General features: G+C 38.5%; 3 protein-coding genes across 4 annotated transcripts; all 3 read right to left on the bottom strand.

Moving 5' to 3' along the window:
- Nucleotides 1–693: 693 nt before the first annotated feature.
- On the bottom strand, nucleotides 694–4830 carry LOC127372406 (odorant receptor 131-2-like). Its single transcript, XM_051416076.1, has 5 exons — nucleotides 4764–4830; nucleotides 3903–4112; nucleotides 3570–3710; nucleotides 1853–2117; nucleotides 694–1765 (listed from the first exon to the last, which is right to left on the bottom strand). Exons 2-5 carry the CDS (start codon nucleotides 4046–4048, stop codon nucleotides 1358–1360), a joined length of 960 nt encoding a protein of 319 aa, XP_051272036.1. The 5' UTR covers nucleotides 4049–4112; nucleotides 4764–4830; the 3' UTR covers nucleotides 694–1357.
- Nucleotides 4831–8651: 3821 nt separating this feature from the next.
- On the bottom strand, nucleotides 8652–13368 carry LOC127371744 (odorant receptor 131-2-like). 2 transcript variants are annotated; one of them, XM_051414773.1, is made up of 6 exons: nucleotides 13199–13368; nucleotides 12519–12574; nucleotides 11994–12207; nucleotides 11417–11555; nucleotides 10230–10655; nucleotides 8652–9574 (listed from the first exon to the last, which is right to left on the bottom strand). In XM_051414773.1, exons 3-6 carry the CDS (start codon nucleotides 12191–12193, stop codon nucleotides 9317–9319), a joined length of 1023 nt encoding a protein of 340 aa, XP_051270733.1. In that variant the 5' UTR covers nucleotides 12194–12207; nucleotides 12519–12574; nucleotides 13199–13368; the 3' UTR covers nucleotides 8652–9316. The 2 variants fall into 2 exon arrangements, with proteins under 2 accessions (XP_051270733.1, XP_051270734.1); XM_051414774.1 differs by lacking the exons at nucleotides 12519–12574; nucleotides 13199–13368 and having other exon boundaries at nucleotides 11417–11578; nucleotides 11994–12075.
- Nucleotides 13369–14475: 1107 nt separating this feature from the next.
- or90a1 (odorant receptor, family 90, subfamily A, member 1) lies at nucleotides 14476–17796 on the bottom strand. Its single transcript, XM_051414777.1, has 4 exons — nucleotides 17771–17796; nucleotides 16735–16795; nucleotides 16066–16185; nucleotides 14476–15710 (listed from the first exon to the last, which is right to left on the bottom strand). Exons 2-4 carry the CDS (start codon nucleotides 16780–16782, stop codon nucleotides 14871–14873), a joined length of 1008 nt encoding a protein of 335 aa, XP_051270737.1. The 5' UTR covers nucleotides 16783–16795; nucleotides 17771–17796; the 3' UTR covers nucleotides 14476–14870.
- Between the last annotated feature and the right edge of the window lie 679 nt (nucleotides 17797–18475).

Genomic DNA, 18475 nt, shown 5'->3' on the forward strand with positions numbered 1-18475 from the left:
GGAGAAGCTGCATGTCTGTGATTATGGATCCATCTAGTGGCCACAATCTGGTTTTGCATCTTAACACACTGTCTGCATTTCCACCTCCTTTACTTCTTCCTTAAACAATTCACTTCACACAGTAGAGCCACAAATGTTTTGTACTTGAGGTTTGGATGTTTAATGGACAGATGTTGACAGTAAAATGACTGTTGTGAATGTTTCTTAATGTTGTGTTCTCTTTAGTGGCATTAAGGTTATTATATTATGGTATCAAACTGAAACTGTGGCTGCAGAGTCTCTGCAGGTTTCAACAGACTCTTAAATAACTTTTTAAGATCTTTATGAAGGCAGTTTAAGACTTGTTTTGCATCCATACTGGCAAGAAAGAGAGAAAAAGTATAAAGGATAACGCAGAAAATCCATCGGTTCCCCGTCTGTTTTGTTTTGTAGTTGTTACAGCATGATCAATAATCCACATTTAAGATTTAAGATATTTTGAAACCTTAAGACTAAACCTAAACTTCAGATTATTGGGTTTTATACTTTTTAAGACCCCGCATTTATATTCCCAAAATAACCCCAAAACAGAACCAAAACAGAACCAGACAGAACCAAAGTGTAGTGAAGTAACAACTGTTCTGTAATCAGTTAAATCTTAACGAACTTGTGTCAGCAGTGGAGAGTCGAACATACCTGAGTAACTGCATCACCTTCAGGATATTATCCATTAGCTTTTATTGTGAAAATCTTAAAGGTCCAGTGTTCAACATTCAGGAGGATCTATTGGCAGGAAAGACATTTATAACATTCATAGGTATATTTTTATTAGATTATAAAGAATCTTTGTGTTTTTGCTAAACTAGAATGAGACGTTTTTATCTACAGAGTGAGCGGGTCCTCTCTACGGAGTCCGCCATGTTTCTACAGTAGCCCAGAACGGACAAACTAAACGTGACTCTAGACTGGGCCTTTTATGAGTTTAGCTGCCACACCTGTTACACACCTGGAAGGCGAAGAGTATTCAGTTGGTTGCAATCTGCAACTATAGTGCGAGATGCCACTAAATCCTACACACTGGTCCTTTAATATTCATTTTTATCTCCTTTTTATAAATAAAATAACATTTTAAATAACTATATTAATGCAGTTCATTAAAAATGTTACTATTATGGCTTGTAACTTTTATAAATTCTTTGAGACCCAGATGTATCTTTTACCTCTTTAAAGTAACATTTGTGCATCAGATCAGGTTTTTTATTTTACATAACTGCTGAAAAACTTTCCTTTCAGTTCACACCAGAATCAACTAATGGACTAAAACAGGCTAAATCCCAGATATAGTCTGTATAGTCTGTGTTGAGTCTTTTAAGGTCCTTCAGTGTAACATCAGTCTGGACCTTCTCTGGGGTCCAACCAGCTTCACCTTCTCTTCTACAGAGTTCAAGCATTTACAGCAGAAGTGCATCCTGATGTGGCTGCTGAACTTCTTGTCTCTGACGCCGTAGATGAGCGGACTGAGCAGACGTGGAAGCACATTGTTAAACAGGAAGCTGGTGAAGATGATTGTGGTTCTGCCACGGGGCCACATGGTGACCAGAATGATGGTGATGAAGGGGGCGATGAACGCCAGCATGCAGATGAGGAGCTGGACTCCGTGCAGCAGGATGGTGTTGCGGGCGTTTCTGGCCGAGGCCTGGTTGGAACCAGAAGCTGCCCGGGCAGCGCAGAGGACCTTCAGGTAGGTGATGATCACAGTCAGGAAGACGAAGGACAGCAGAAGCACCTGAGGGGAAGACGGGAAGACACAAAAGCTTGCTGTAATCTGCCATGAGTCATTAAAACAGGAAAGCACAAACAGTCAGTGTCTCACCTGGACAACCTGACTGTGGGCCTCGTGGTACGGTGTGTTGTACACGTAGGACGGGTAACAGATGACGTTACTTGAGAAGACAGCGAAGGGCTGCGTGGCGAGGGTGATGAAGACGTCTGTGAGGGCGGGGAAGAAGGAGACGACCCAGATCAGTGCAATGAGAGCGTAGGCTCGCTGCACGGTGCAGATCTGGGAGTGATGAAGAGGACGACAGACAGCAATGTAACGCTCCACCGCCATGCCAGCCAGGTTCAGAGGGCTGTTCCTGGATGAAGACACATAAACACACAGAGTTTCATTTATTCAGTTCTTTTAAATCCAGATTTGTTGTACAAATCAGACATATATGTACCTGTTTACTAATTGGTAAAAATGTTGTTTGATTCAAAGATAAAAGCAACATAGCCTAAATATAGTATAGTATAGTATAGTGTTATTTCTCCAGAATCGCTGACCCCACCTTTAAATCTAACGCACCTTCTTCATTCATGAACAAGCTGAGCTGCCAAAAGTCTCATCCTGTACTTCCTACTGTGTGCTAGTTAATCTATGTTGGAAAGGCAACCACATTTTGAAGATGGTTAAACAATAAAAGTGATATAGTAAAGCATATTGCGGTCAGTGTTGGTAGTAACTCATTACTAATAATAATATTACTGTAGTAATACTACTTTACCCAGTAACTAGCAGTGTAACTAATTACTAATAAATTACTGGCCTGTTAGTGATGTCTGTTCAGCCCAGTTTTCCTGAGCAGCTGTAGATAATTGAAGGTGATGAACAGTGTTCCCAAAGGATTTACTCTCCATACTAAGATCCTGAGGATTAACGCTTCACTTTACCAAGCAGCTGTAATTATTTACTGCTTCCATTAATGCCAGCTAACATACTTCATGTACTTTTCAGTCTGTTTCTGAGGTTGATAATCAGAATGAGAAATATGAGTCTGCTACTGTTTTATTTGTTAATACTTTATCCTGTCATACAGCTCCCCAGCTGTTTATTTGCATTAATGTTACGTTACTGTAGCTGAGCACATTTTTGTGCATTAATGATGATTTAATGCTGCTAATTTAAGCTGTGGTGAAACATGGAAATTCAACAGCAGCTATTAATTTGCACACTTTTTCTACACAGAAATAAATATTTAGACTGAGAGCAGTTGATTTATATGACAGTTATCCTTCAGATCAAATGTACTTACATCTTGTTAAACTCATTTTCTGTGGTTTAAACCCAGTTTGTGCCTCATGTACCTTTATATTTCAGTCACAGAGCTAAATAATTACCCAGCAATGTTTAACATTTAAAATATTAAGCCATTATTTAGTGTGAAAATATAAAATTACAGAAAGTAACATGTATATAGACAAAACTGATAACAAATAAAACTTTTATATTAAGGTTTTTATACATTTTTAAGCAGATGTGTTATTTCTGTCTTTGTGGTAGGAAACAGGGCTGTGATTTATGGATTAAAATATTAGACTATTTATTTATACAGAATATTGTGATTAATTGTGCAGCCTTATTCTGCTAACACAATATTTTCATCATCCAGGTGGGTAGAAGATTCTCTGAGTGTTGTGGAAATGCCTTCAGGTCAGTGGTACGTTATGTCAGTGGTACGTTATGTTAGTAGTACGGTATGCAGTGGAAATGATAGAGCCAAGACAACCGTTGTAAAGCACATATGCAGAATAAAAACCACACCTACTTGTTTGTAGTGACTAGGATGAGCAGCAGGATGCAGCAGGGAGCAAAGGTCAGGGGGATGCTGTAGGTCAGGATCTGCAGCATCACAGAAACTGTCAGCAGAATCATGTCGTTGATCACTAAATGGATGTAGAGCACATATCTGCAGGAGAGAAGAGTACAGGGGTCAGAGGAAGGAGACAGGAGGAGAGCAGGGTTTATAGGAAAGAGAGATTTAATCATACTGAGTTTGTACTTGAAACTAAGTTACAATCACTAAATCAGTCACACTCACGGTGTGTTGCACAATATATCAAGTTTACAGGACCGGACTTAAAGCAGTGTGATGCATCACCTGGGGTCTCGCTGGAAGACCTGGCTCTTACAGTAGGTGTAGACAAAAGCTCCATTGATGCAGTTGATGATGAGTCCGACAGCAAAGGTGATGAAGTTCTTTGTGAAAGCGTCACTCAGACTGTCCAAACGTCCGCTTGAGTTCATATCAGACCTCGTCCTGCTCGATGCTGAGAGACCAGAGCTGGGTTCAGTCGGTCAGAGACACAATCTGTAGGTCAAAAGTCACAAGTGTCTCAGTTATCGTTTACTCCCATTATCAAAAAACAGAATAAGGATTTAAAGATAACCTAAAATATGTAAATTATTCACATAAAATGTTTTACAAAGGCTGTATTTCTCATTTGACTTTAATCTGAGAACTAAGATTATTTTAAAGAACATCCCCCAAAGTTGTGATTCATTTAAAAGAAACAACCCAATCTGGTTAGTAAGATACATTAAAATAACCCCCAGTTGTCTCTGATACATCAAGAACAAAAATAAAATGTTCAAATCTGAATTTTACAGAATGAAGAGAATTAAAATAGTTTCTTTCATCAGACATTTGGTTATAACTGACACAATCAAAGCCCAAACAAACAGAGAAATAATTAAATATTGCTCTGAATCTTAACTAGATTAAAATAAACTGTTGTATGTTTCCAAGCTATATTAATGCTTGTGTCTCTTCATACAGAAAAAATATTACTTGAAAAGGCAACAAAAAATAAATCTAACAGTATAACCTCTTTCTATTTAATAAATAGGGTTAGATGTTAACTAGGATACACAATGATTATTCTGGTACTTTAATGCGATCCAACTTTTTAACATAAAGTTTTAAATGGAATTAAAGTTAAATGAAATAAATTATACTTACATCAACACCACACTGGTCGAGCCTATGTTGAGATACCGAGCTGACTGTCAGTAGTAGTAAGAGCAACAGGAAGAGATGCTATTATAAAGATGTCAGTGATGATGATGTAGTGAGATGAGATTATTTTAGAGGGGTGAGGAGCTCGCTGGAGACACTGAGGAAGGTGGATTCTCATTTCAGTATTATTGTGAGTACATTTTGATTTAATGGTTGTAAAATAAACTTCTGATCCGGGCATCTACGCTCCTTGTTCATCATCATAACATTGATGGGGTTTGTACTCATAGGTAAAAAAAAATCATCAAAAATCATCAGATTCAGTGAGATTATTTTCAAAACACAGAGAAGTGACCCAAAAAAAGGATTTATTAAAAGGAGCGCTATGAACCAGTTAACAGTGTACACTATAACTCCACCAAGAGATAATAAATAATAATTTTCCTCTGGGAAAAAAAAGCTCAACAAGTCGCACAAACACCAAACAAATCCAATGACTATGAAAGTTGCCTAAAAAATTATTTAACTGATTTTACAGCTTAATGTGGCTTGTTTGAGATTTTTTTAAATTCTAGTCAGACAGGGTCTAAAATTAACACCAAATGCTGGTAAATTATGGATTTGGTGGATAAATTGTGGTAACTAGCCAGGTAGCCAGTAAATAATCTGTAATCACAGCGTAGGGCAGGTTTAAATCATCATTGTGTTTTATATGTGTGACTCTCACTATCCACTACACCTCCTGATGTAAGTGAATAAAAGCAACTTACTACTATTTTTCTCTTTCTACACAATTTCTGTCCATGTTTTTGCAAAAAGAAACATCCTCGTTACATATTATTAGAGATGTAGTGACACATTCCCAGCGTTAACCAAAAAGAAAACACGAAGATGAAGAGAAAAGTTGCAGAAGTAAAGGAGCCCTGAGAAAATATGAAGGTCAAGAGCTTCAGAAAGGGTCAAAACTTTAGGACATTTGTTAAATGTAGTTTTAGGACAAAAAATATCTTTGTCTGGTAAATCCTCAGTTTACCTGCCACTGACAGTTGAGCAGTGTCGTTGTGTGGCGTCTCCACTCAGACACTTTCAGCACCACGGACAGAGACCGACTTTAACTAAGACTGACAGGATGTAGTTCAACCACCGACCACCGTTTGTAGCTCGTTCAGAAACTCTGATCCTTGATCTTTTGAACTTAACTTGAACTTTTGCTTGTAAAGTCAGCTGTTTGATCAGTAATAGTATGTAGGTGTGGAATGCTGTACAGATAAAACAACAAGCCGATCAGTTTGTGGACAGAAAAAATAACTTTGTGCAAAAATATTTCTCGAATGTGAAGATTTGCTGTTTTTGGCCAGTTGAAGAGAACAAGACAATTGAGGTTGTCACTTTCACTCTGCACTGTGATGGGCATTTTTACATTTTATAGACAAAACAATTGATTAATCAAAAACATAATTGATGGGTTCACTGATAATAAAAAATCGTTAGAATACAATACAGTTTGATATTTAAATATATCTATGAAAGAGAGATTTTCAGTTGTCCATGAATTCAATTCAATTCAATTCAATTCAATTTTATTTGTATAGCGCCAATTCATAACAGAAGTTATCTCAGGACACTTTTCAAATAGAGCAGGTCTAGACCGAACTCTTTAACATTAATTACAGAGACCCAACAGTACCACCATGAGCAAGCACTTGGCGACAAGGGCAAGGAAAAACTGCCTGTTAAAAGGCAGAAACCTAGGACAGATCCTCCGGCTCTAGGTGGGTGGTCGTCTGTCTCGACCAGTTGGGGTGAGAGAGAGAGAGAGAGAGAGAGAGAGAGAGAGAGAGAGAGAGAGAGAGAGAGAGAGAGAGAGCGACAGACAGACAGACAGGTGCACAGCAACAACAGTATTGGCAATGGCAGTCAAGCAGGACCATGGCAGGAGGCTCCACCAGGATCCATGAGAACCTGCGAGACGAGAAAGCACAAGAACTCCGGGGAAGAAGTGGAGTTAGTAACATGCATTAAAGGGACATGAATGAGTGCAGAAAGAGAGAGGAAGAGAGTAGCTCAGTGCACCATGGGAAATCCCCCGATAGTCTAGGCCTATAGCAGCATAACTAAGGGATGGTTCAGGACTCACCTGATCCAGCCCTAACTATAAGCTTTATCAAAGAGGAATGTCTTAAGCCTACTCTTGAATGTGGTGAGGGTGTCTGCCTCCCGAACCACAACTGGAAGCTGGTTCCACAGGAGAGGAGCTTGGTAACTGAAGGCTCTGGCTCCTGTTCTACTTTTAGAGACTATAGGAACCACAAGTAGCCCAGCATTCAGAGAACGTAGTGTTCTAGTGGGGTAATAGGGTACTATGAGCTCTTTAAGATATGAAGGGGCCTGACCATGAAGAGCTTTATAGGTGAGGAGGAGTATTTTAAATTCAATTCTACATTTTATAGGGAGCCAATGCAGAGTAGCTAGTACAGGAGAGATGTGATCTCTTTTTCTAGTTCCTGTCAGTACTCGTGCTGCAGCGTTCTGAATTAATTGGAGCGTTTTAATGGACTTATTGGGGCAACCTGATAATAAAGAGTTGCAGTAATCCAGCCTTGAAGTAACAAATGCATGGATTAGTTTTTCTGCATCTGTCTGTGATAGGATGTGTCTAATTTTTCTAATATTACGTAAATGAAAGAAGGCAGTCCTAGAGGTCTGCTTTATGTGGGAGTTAAATGACAAATCCTGATCAAAGATAACTCCAAGATTCCTGACAGTGGTGCTAGAGGCCAAGTTAATGCCATCTAGAGTGACTATATCTTTAGACAATGAGTCTCTAAGGTTTTTGGGGCCAAGAACAAGAATTTCGTTTTTTTCTGAGTTTAACATCAGAAAATTGCAGGTCATCCAGGATTTTATGTCCTTAAGACATGTTTGTAATTTAGATAATTGATTAATTTCATTGGGTTTGATTGATAGATATAACTGCGTATCATCTGCATAACAGTGAAAGTTAATGGAGTGATTCCTAATAATGTTGCCTAAAGGGAGCATATATAAAGTAAATAGTATTGGTCCAAGTACAGAACCTTGTGGAACTCCATGACTAACTTTAGTATTTATGGAGGATTCATCGTTAACATGTACAAACTGAGAACGATCTGATAAGTATGACTTAAACCAGGTTAGGGCAGTTCCTTTAATGCCAATTTGATGCTCAAGTCTCTGTAAAAGAATATCATGGTCAATGGTGTCAAATGCAGCACTAAGATCTAATAATACAAGTACAGAGACAAGTCCATTGTCAGAAGCAGTCAGAAGGTCATTATTAACTTTAACCAGAGCTGTCTCTGTGCTATGATGAACTCTAAATCCTGACTGAAAATCCTCAAATAAACTATTGTTATGTAGAAAGTCACACAACTCTTTGGCGACTACTTTCTCCAGAATCTTAGAGAGGAACGGGAGGTTAGAAATCGGTCTATAGTTGGCTAAAACCCCTGGGTCAAGAGTAGACCCCTGGGTCAAGAGTAGACTTAGTAGATGAGTGATCTATACTTTGCATTTAATGTGGTAATCTACTCTACGGCACTGTTGTGAAGAGTATGTCATGTATCTGTTTGATACAAACTTTAAACCAGGTCTCTCTAAAAGAACCACTGATCCTGTTCTGACCTCTGTTGTTTAAACACAACTACCGCTCACACAAAAAAAAAATTCCTCATATACTGTGTATATTTTACCAACTACTGCACTCTCTCCATTATACAAACTCATTAAAGCTTCTGTGTGTATGGATTATAAAACGTCCGACTGGAACCAAACAAGGTGAATACTCATGTTTGCTTTGTGCTGCTCCACATCGAATGTGTGTCTTGTGTCGAGTATAAACTGGCCCGTATATCAGAATCAGAGTCACTTTTATTAGCCAGGTAAACAACAAACATATAATTTGTAGACAGTATGACAGTATAGTGCAAAGGATGCTGCAATCAATCATTTATAGTAGGTTTTTTTATATACGTGAGGTTGGTGTATGACGGTATATACAATATGCACAGCATGCATATACAATAGTGTATGAATTATGATACATGTTTAAAAAGATGTTTATATCTTTAATGAGAATAATAAATTGTACATTCACATAGACTGTATAATTAAAAATGGTCAGAGTCGCTGTGAAGCTCAGTGAGGTCGACTCTGGCCTTCGCCATCTTGGCGGTCTGGACTCGACCAGCACCCGACTAATCCAAAAGTGGGAAAAGACGTGGTGTTTATGTGGAGCTGAGGCTGAATGAAGGCTGGTTACTGAAAACAGAACCCACCTGTCACCCAATACAGCCATGCTCTTAATTACTATAACTTTATTATAATTAAACTTAATATAATTTAAATGATGATTATATAAAGGTTCACCCCACATATAGAAACCCAGGGCATATTTTCTGCCAGGCTGTAAGTGTGTTTACGTCTGCTGTAAAGTTAAATATGGGGCCTTATGGAGATTGACACACTTTTGGAGCCAGTCTCAAGTGGCGGTTTGAGGAACTGATTTCTGATTTTGGTTATTTCACCTCCAGGTTCACTTTCAGTATAACCGGTCTGACCCTGGCAGTTCTTTGGCTCTTACAAGCCAGGTACTGGGTCCAGTACTTCCTGAACTGCTCGTCCCGGAAACCGTAGATCACAGGGCTCATGAAACGGGGGATGATGTAGACGACCAGGAAGAAGATGTAACGAATCTCCAGACTGAAGCGGGGGAAGAGGGAGATGAGAGCAGCCTGAAGGGAGGGAACCACAAAGGCTAGCATGCACAGCAGCAGCTGGAACAAAAGGACAGAAACATCCTGATAAGTGGTCGACCAATATGGGTTCTCAATGGCTGATGCTCATGTGAGCAGGGCGCCCAATGGACGATATATAATGCAGATATCAAAACAAAGATTAATGTGTAATTCTATTGTATTCTTTAGGACATTCAGGCTTTTACAGCAGGAAGCACGAGGGTATCAAAGTACGGACTATGGGCTATCAGTCCATCCTTAATCATATGCATATACTATAGAGAGGTACTCAGAAGGCTGCTTTCTTAAACAAATAACCTTTATTAAAGAATATTTAAGTTGTTTACATGTTAAATCATTTAACATTGTCAAACAGTTCTAGAGATTGCTGAGAGATGATTCTTCTCTCTTACTCTGTGCTGCTTGCTATAGAGATTCCAAATAGTCCAATCCATCAGAATCGTATTCCCCCAAGCTTATCAATTCCTTTTATCAATAACAGAAAGTCCCTCTGAAAGTTACACATTGCAAACCCATGACATCAACCTCTGTCTACACTGCTGGAAACAGAAAGAGATATTGAGTATTGTTTATTTATTGTATGGAAGTGTAAAATCCTGCTAACAAGCTCAGAGAGGAGTCATTAATGTTTATAGTGGTTTAAGTTGGAGTTAATCTGTGCAGGGATACCAACCTGCACCCCATGAAGCAGCACAGTGTTCCTCGCTCTCTTCACGGAGGCCAGGCCCGTAGAGACAGCTTGTGCTGTCAGCATGATCTTGCAGTAAGTGTAGAGCAGCGTCAGAGCCACGAAGGACAGGTAGACCCCGTCAAACACACAGTTCTTGTAGTAGATGGACCGGTGGCGAAAGAGAAGTGGGTGGTCGCAAAAAATGGTGGTGTGGAAAAAACTCAGAGGCTCGTTGACGATGGTGATGAGGAGGTCGGAGACGGGCGGTGTGGCGGTGAGGATGAGGATGACACCGATGAGGAGGAGGGTGCGAGGGACGGTGCACATCTGGCTGTAGTGCAAGGGGAAGCAGATGGAGATGTAGCGCTCCACGGCCATGCCGGCCAGGATGAGAGGCGTAGAGCGGGTGGTGAGGACCGCTGTCATGATCTGAGGGACACAGTGGAGGTGTGGATGTTAAGGTTAAGAGAAGAGGAGTAGGAATGATGAAGCTCACTGACTCTGTTTGTGAGAGCTGTATATTTCTGTTCCAACAAGTTTTAGAATTTTGTAATAAAATATTGGATCCTTCACACCCTGCAGCAGGGCTTCAACAGGCCACTTTTAAAAAGCATGAACACGTTAGTTATTATTGAGACTTAGTTTCTTTAGTTGTTGTAGAGTCTAACCTGGAGCCCTAAAGGAGCCTCTCCCCAAACAGATGCTGTGTAGAGGGAATTCATACATGAGTGTCCACGATAGGATGTTGTGTTTAAAACATATGTGACTCTTTCTTGCCTTGATGTCCTTCCCTAATTTGAACATTTTAGTAGAGCTCTACAATATAGTAAAAAAAAATCAATCATTGCAATTATTTTGACAGAAATTTACGATGGTGCTATGATTTACTATAAGTGGGATTTATAATTTGTGCATCACAATTTTCATTTTGATTGAAAAAACTAGAAAAATCATGATTATGTGACATCTGGAGAAGAAGTTTTGTAGGTCAGGGCAGCACTGCAGTCCTTCATTATAATGTCCCAAATGTTGCCTTATACTTATTGTGCAACCCTGTGTTTTAGTCTCTGAAATTTAATAGCTTGTGTTGTTTAAACTCACTGTCATCACTTATTGATATACGTCTCCTGACACATGGAAGGGATTTAACAGAACCCAGTGGGCATAAAGCTGATGTGTGAGAGACTCACCAGAAAGCAGCAGACAGAGGCGTGGATCTTCCTGAAGATGTAGCTGACCACGTAGAGAGCTGTTACGAGGCTGAGCTGCAGAGCGTCGTTGATCACCATGCAGATGAACATGATGTACCGGGGGTTCTCATAGAAGCGTCTAGAGTCAAAGATAAACCGGAGCTGAGAGAGATGGACACTATGAGTATGCATAAAGCAGGGCTGACACTAAAGATTATTTTCTTGATCATTTAATCAGTTGATTATTTTTTTGATTTATCTTTTAGTTGTTTGATCCATAAAATGTCAGAAAAGGTCGCAAAATGGTTATCAGTGTCTCTCAGAAGACATCCTCAAATGTCCACAATCCAAAGACATTCAGTTTACTGTAATTGAGGACTAAAGAGAGCAGAAAATATTCAGATTTGAGAGTTTGTGTGTGTGTCTAAGGTAGGGCTGCCTCTAAAAAAAATATTCTAATCATCATCAGGTCACACATTTTAAGTTTTAAGTTAATTTAACAATAATAACTTTGGTGTTGAGGAACAGCTGCACAATGTGTCCTGAAATAAAAGTATAACCCAGAGTCACTGTCTACCTGTGCTGCAGGAAGGTGTGCACCATGCTGCCGTTGATGACACTGAGGGCCAGCCACACCAGCATGGCCACTATGTTCTTGGTGAGAGCATTAGAGAAGCTGTCTTTAGGCACTGCCACAGCGCCCCCTGTCAGTGCAGAGCTGGTATTACTCATCAGCAGGTCCAGAGGGCCGGAAGTTGAGTTGAGCGTCATCAACATCTCGTCCTCACAATCTGAAGGCACACAGACAGGAAATCTGTTTACACACAAATAATAACAACTGTATTTGTTTATTGTTTAGGGTGCATTAAACACCTAATTTAGTTTAACTGGATGTTAAATACCAAACAATGAAAAGATACAGTACAAGGGACATGTTTTGAAACATGTGCAGACCACACAATGTATGTGCATAATAACATATATATATGTTATATACAAGAGACTCAAAAGACATGCGGTATAAGGAACATAGATGAGTATATAAACTATTACACAGCTTTAATGACATATTTTATAAAAACAAATATAAAGACATCCTAACCTGGTCACACATACAACAACAGATATTCACACTTTGTCAGAGTTCATGGCTCAAATCTGCAAGAAGAACAAAGAAAACACTTTTAACTATAAGAACTTTTGACTTTAACAACATTTTAATTTGGTGGTTGCTCTCAGACGATGTTTCACAGATTATTCTGGATTATTCACATTTTGTTACGTCTTTGCAAGGTTTTTATTTTGACAAATAATAGTGAAACAATGTGTTTAATTGATATTAAAAAGTATAACAAAATCTAAACATCTGTGTTAGAAATACTATAATTGAACTCCTCTTACACAGCTGATTTACATTATAAATATATTAATAGTCTCTTATACAAACTTTAAAACTTACTTCATTGAGTGACTCATAAATATTCACTTGAAAATGAAAGTGAGGATTACAGTCTTAACATGTGACTTCACATTAAAATGATTATCTCGTTTCACTGTTGTTGCAGCAGATTCACATATTATACACTTAAATATTAATTATCATTAATATCAATGCAGGCAGCTTTAGTCCAACATAAAACCATTTCAAACATTTTAAAAACCAAAGAAGAAACTAAACTCATTGCCTTTATAGTAACATCAATATCAGCTGCATCCCAAAGCTTTTGAGACAAAGTAGTAATGATGACATATAATGACAATACACTGACAGAGCCCTCTCACCTGTTGAGTCACTGACAGTGTCAGCGACCTCCTCTAGCAGCCTGTTGTCTCATTTATAAGGATGTGTGTGTGTGCGTGTATTGATCAGGTCGTCATAGGGATAGGGTAAAGGTCATAATGTTATGGATCCCTGTAATCCATATGTAATGAGCATTAGGTGACTTTAGATCTGTCGTCATTATCTCAGGCAGTATGGAGGATAATTGGTAGAATACACGTTAATTACTATTAACATTAGTCAGAGTATTGATTTTTTATTTATCAGACAATCCAACATACATCTTTAGGTGCATTCAGGATTCAGGGAGGCAGCTGGCTGCACAAAATAATCCTCCAAATAAAAACAGACTAAATCTGAAGCAACTAACCCCCCAAATACAAATACTACAATAAAATAAACCTATTAAAGTTTAAGCATGTTTATCTTTTGCAGGTGGCCAGTATATGTCTAACTAATGATGAAGATGATGGGTCTGTATGGTGAAGCAGACTGTGTCAGTCCGTCTCCTGCACACTTCCTTGTGATTTACAGACTAGTAAATGACATAGATAGGGTTATTAATGACTTTATTCATTTTATTTGATCATTTTATTGAACAAAAGTGAACCTGCAGTGATAGACAGGCTGTGTAGCTGTTAGGGAATGGTTTGTGTCACTAGGTGGCGTCTCTGCTGTTTCACATGGAGATCGGTGTGTGTGCTGCTACAGATCCACCTCCAGTCTGTCTGTTTATGGATAAATATTAGACAAATCGTCCAGGTTGATGTGTTGGTTGATATTAGCTTATTGCAGATTGTGTCGGCCAATAAGTCAGAAGAACCTGAGGTACAGAAATGCTGAACTCACCATGTGTCATCGTAACATAGTTTAATGCATTATAGACATACCATTATATCACTAACTATATCACTCACTTTCAGCAAGGTTGTAACGTTTTATGACCTTTTTATAATGCAATATAATCGCTGTTATAATGCATTATAATGTTATTATCAGTTACTGTAAGTGGTCGTAAAGTGCTTAAAGTAAAGTAATAAAATTCCTGAGGCAGCAGATATAATACATTACAAGCTGGTTATAAGTCACTCTAAGTGGTGATTGCTAGCTTTAAGTAAAGTGAATAAAAGCACAGTGTAATGCATTATAAGTATGTTTATAATACATTATAGACGTGGGCGCCATAGAGAGTGTTATTGATTCCCACTCGAATCCCACTCTGTATTTATCTTGGTCACAGATAAGAAAATCTGAGGGATCCGTATGAAAATTGTGTGAAATGTTGTGTCTTTTAGAATATTTTAGAATAAATATTGGAATATATGTGATGTGATATTGATCAGTATTGCTTTAAAAATCATGTTATAATTAAAACCTCTGTTGGCTCTCGATCACCATCTTACAGTGTTAATGCTGTCACTATTAAATGTGCCATTTAAAGCCTCATGACACAGGACTGACAGGACAGTTATATTTTTCTATATTTTTATTGTGGGAAATTCACATATAAAATATATAAATCCTATTTGTTTTTTACTGCCATTTAACAGGCTTCCATTTCCATACACTTCATTATGACATTGTTATGATTATATCTTTACAATAATCTACAATAACATAAAAAATCAGAAGGTTAATTTCTTTAAAGAGTGAATCCCTTTTATTTAAACGCTCTTACTGTTTAATCTTTGTCCTGCTATCTTTGGCAGTGGCCAGCTCGGGGGCCACTGTCCGCAGTTTGACCCTGTAGCGGTTGCTCACAAGGTGCATCTTGAGGTACTTCCTGAACTTTTTGTCTCTAATACCGTAGATTACTGGGCTCAGGAAGCGTGGCAGGATGTAGACGATCAGGTAGTTTGCATATCTGATTTCTAGGATTCGACCGGGGAAGATTAGATGCAGAACAACCTCCACACTCGGGGAGATGTAGGACAGCATGCACATGGCCAGCTGGGCCCCGTGGAGCAGGATGGTGTTCCTGGCTCTCTTGGCTGACATCTTCTCTGTGGAGAGGGCCCGGGCTGCAAACAGGATCCTCAAATAGGTGAAGACCAGAGTCAGAAACACACAGGAGAAGTAGATGATATCAAAGACCTGTCTTTTGTATGCCAGGATCGGGTCTTTGAACACATTCTGGCGCAAGCAGAACACAGACTCATGAAAGAAGCTCAGGGACTCCGTTGCCAGCGTCACAAACAGATCTGTAATATCTGGAGCAACACATATAAACCAAATCAACCCGATGACAATGTAAGTTCTTTTCACTGTGCAGATTTGGCTGTGGCGTAAAGGCTCACAAATGGCAATATAGCGTTCTATGGCCATGCTCGCTAAGTTGACCGGGGTGTTTCTGGTGGTGAAGACCGCCACCAGGATGAAGAAGCAGCAGAAAGAGACGTTAATCTTGTAGAAAATGTAGCTGAGGACAAACAGTGTGATTGTGACGGTCAGCTGGATGCCGTCGTTGATCACCATGTGGATGAAGAGGATGTAACGAGGGTCTTCATAAAAAGTCTGTGGGAAGACAAAGGAGTGAAAAATATAGTGGCACAGTTAGATAGGGCTGCAACGATTAATTGATTAATTGATTAGTTGTTGACTGTTAAATTAATCTGCAACTATTTGGATAATCAACTAATCATTTCTATTTTATTCATTGACAGCTGATTAATGGATTAATCAATTGGTCCATAACATTTTACAAAATAGGGAGGAAAATGCCTTAGATCAATCACTAAATCACTTTTTACATTACAAAACACATGAACAAATTAAATAAAACAGAGAAAGCAACAAATCCTCACATTTGAGAAGCTGGAACGTGTGTGTGTGTGTGTGTGTGTGTGTGTGTGTGTGTGTGTGTGTGTACCTGGTGTCTAAAAAAGGTGGCAGCCAAGGTGCCATTGATGTAACTGAGGATGAGCCAGACCAGAACCACAATCAGGTTCTTCACAAATGCAGTGGTGTAGGTGTCTCTGACGAGCAGGAGCTGATCCGACAACAGAGGGAGCCAAAGGGAAAGAAATAGAAGTTACTGTCAAATACGATCGATCAATCAATACAATAAATCCATCACCGGGTTTCTATCAGCTGAAATATATAATATTCCTTAACACTCACCACAATGTGACACCTTAAAGAGTATCAGTTCATGTAACTTAATTATGATTAAAGATGAAATGACAGTCTTGACTTCCTCTCCTCCGCTGACTGCAACAACATTTAACTATACAGAAAGACTGCAGGTTTATTTTTTGTGATAGTCTTGAGAAGAATTAAAGGCCTTATGTGCGTGCGTGTGTGCGTGGTGTGTGTGTGTGTGTGTGTGTGTGTGTGTGTGTGTGTGTGTGTGTGTGTGTGTGTGTGGTGCATTCAGGAGCAGCAATGATGACATTTACACCAAAGTAGTGACCTAGAATTTTTTACAGTTTTCAAAATTAGCAATACAACAGTGCAAACAAATCAAAAAAAGTTCTACTTGTTCATTGATGTAAGGATTAACTTCAAAACATGTGGCAGCAAAACTGTTTCATAGAACCTGATAAGGAAATGTCACATTGCCTCCGGGGCTCACTGATGAGCTCATACTTCACTAAGACCTGAGAGAGAGAGAGAAGAGAGAGAGAGAGAGAGAGAGAGAGAGAGAGAGAGAGAGAGAGTAAACATTAACATTTACATTTATAATTTGCAATATAATCAGTTTAATAAATCTATTACTACAAAATATTGGTCAATTCTATGTATTAAAACAGCACTTTTATGATGCATACACATTAGTTTGACTACATTGTTGAGAATTCAAAATCATGTAAAATAAACGTGAAAAGTTTTTGTTCTCTCGTTTTCATTTGGAAAAAGACACATACATTAATAATAAGTAAATTAATTAATAAGATATTACCCTGAAGTGCTGTGAATTGTATTTCAATTTTTACTTAATCAAACCTTGAGCAGCAAACTCTGGCAGTTTGGGAACCTGACACTAAAGTTCACCTATAAATAAAATAAATCAAAACATTTCCTAAACCTTTGCTCTGGTGTTGCAAACCACAGAAAATTATTCAAATTAAATGTCCTGACATACAAACATGAACAGTCTGCAATTATTACCAAGATAACCTCAGTCTTTATGTCCCTCAATGCCTGTCTGACACAAACCATCAAAACATGTATTAACTTTAATTATTTCATTTATATTAACAAAGGCTGGTGCATGAACGATTTCAAATAGCAGCAAACTCTAACAAAGCTCAGTCTGCGACTCAAACATAACGGTATTCTTCAGTACAAGACAAATGTAATAGAATCACAAATAATCACAATGTTACACAATGTGTTTCTCTTAAACTTTTAAGACACTATCAAAATATTAAATGTCAGAGCAGCTACTTATACAAAGAAATATATTTACATTAAGATTTTAATTGTAATTGAATCTGGATTCAAACTGTAAATAATTTGATAGAATAACTGCCAACAGGTGAAGAAACTGACGTTGTAATACTGCTTGACGAAGAGTTAAATATGAAAGATATAAGTCTTCCTCAGCACCATCTCAGTCCTGATCCACCTACCTGAGTCCAGGTCAGACGCACAGAAGGCAGACAGCTTCAAAGACGAGCCTTTATAAACACTTTCAAACAGACCTAATTAATGTTCCTGTCATCATTCTCCTCAGTGTTTGTCAGAGAAGAGAAAGATGAAGATGAAGATGAAGATGATGATGATAATGATGGAGATCACGTGGATGACGGTGAGTTTAAAGCATAGTTCTTCATCCTGTGATGTGACTTTTCTTTTATTCACATTTTCATATCATTTAACGTAGATTCACTAACAAAGAACACGCCTATGAACGTGTGGAATTTAGAAAGGTGTACTGCAGGTAATGAATAAATGAATGTGGATTACTGTAGGAGGGATGAATGGACCAGGAAAGGGTTGAAGGATGAAGGGATGAGGGTCGAGGGGTAGGGGATGAGGGGATAAAGAGTTGAGGGATGAAGGGGAGAAGGAACCGAGTGGGTTGTGAGACTCTGGTCTGTGGTCTTTGTTCCTGAACCTACTTATAAAACTTCATGTAGTGTTTGGTGAACTGTAGCTTCCTCTGACATCTTTGTTGATGTGTTTCCTCACATTAGGGCGGTTTCAGGAATGTAGGCTGCAACTATTATTTTCAATATTTATTCATAATTTGGTCCAAACAAATCCTTTCATTTGTGAAGCTAGAAGAAGGCATTATTTTTGCTTAAAAAATTCCTTAATTTTCTAATTTTCTG

This window comes from Dicentrarchus labrax, unplaced genomic scaffold (assembly GCF_905237075.1).
Source record: "Dicentrarchus labrax unplaced genomic scaffold, dlabrax2021, whole genome shotgun sequence".
NCBI lineage: Eukaryota > Metazoa > Chordata > Actinopteri > Moronidae > Dicentrarchus > Dicentrarchus labrax.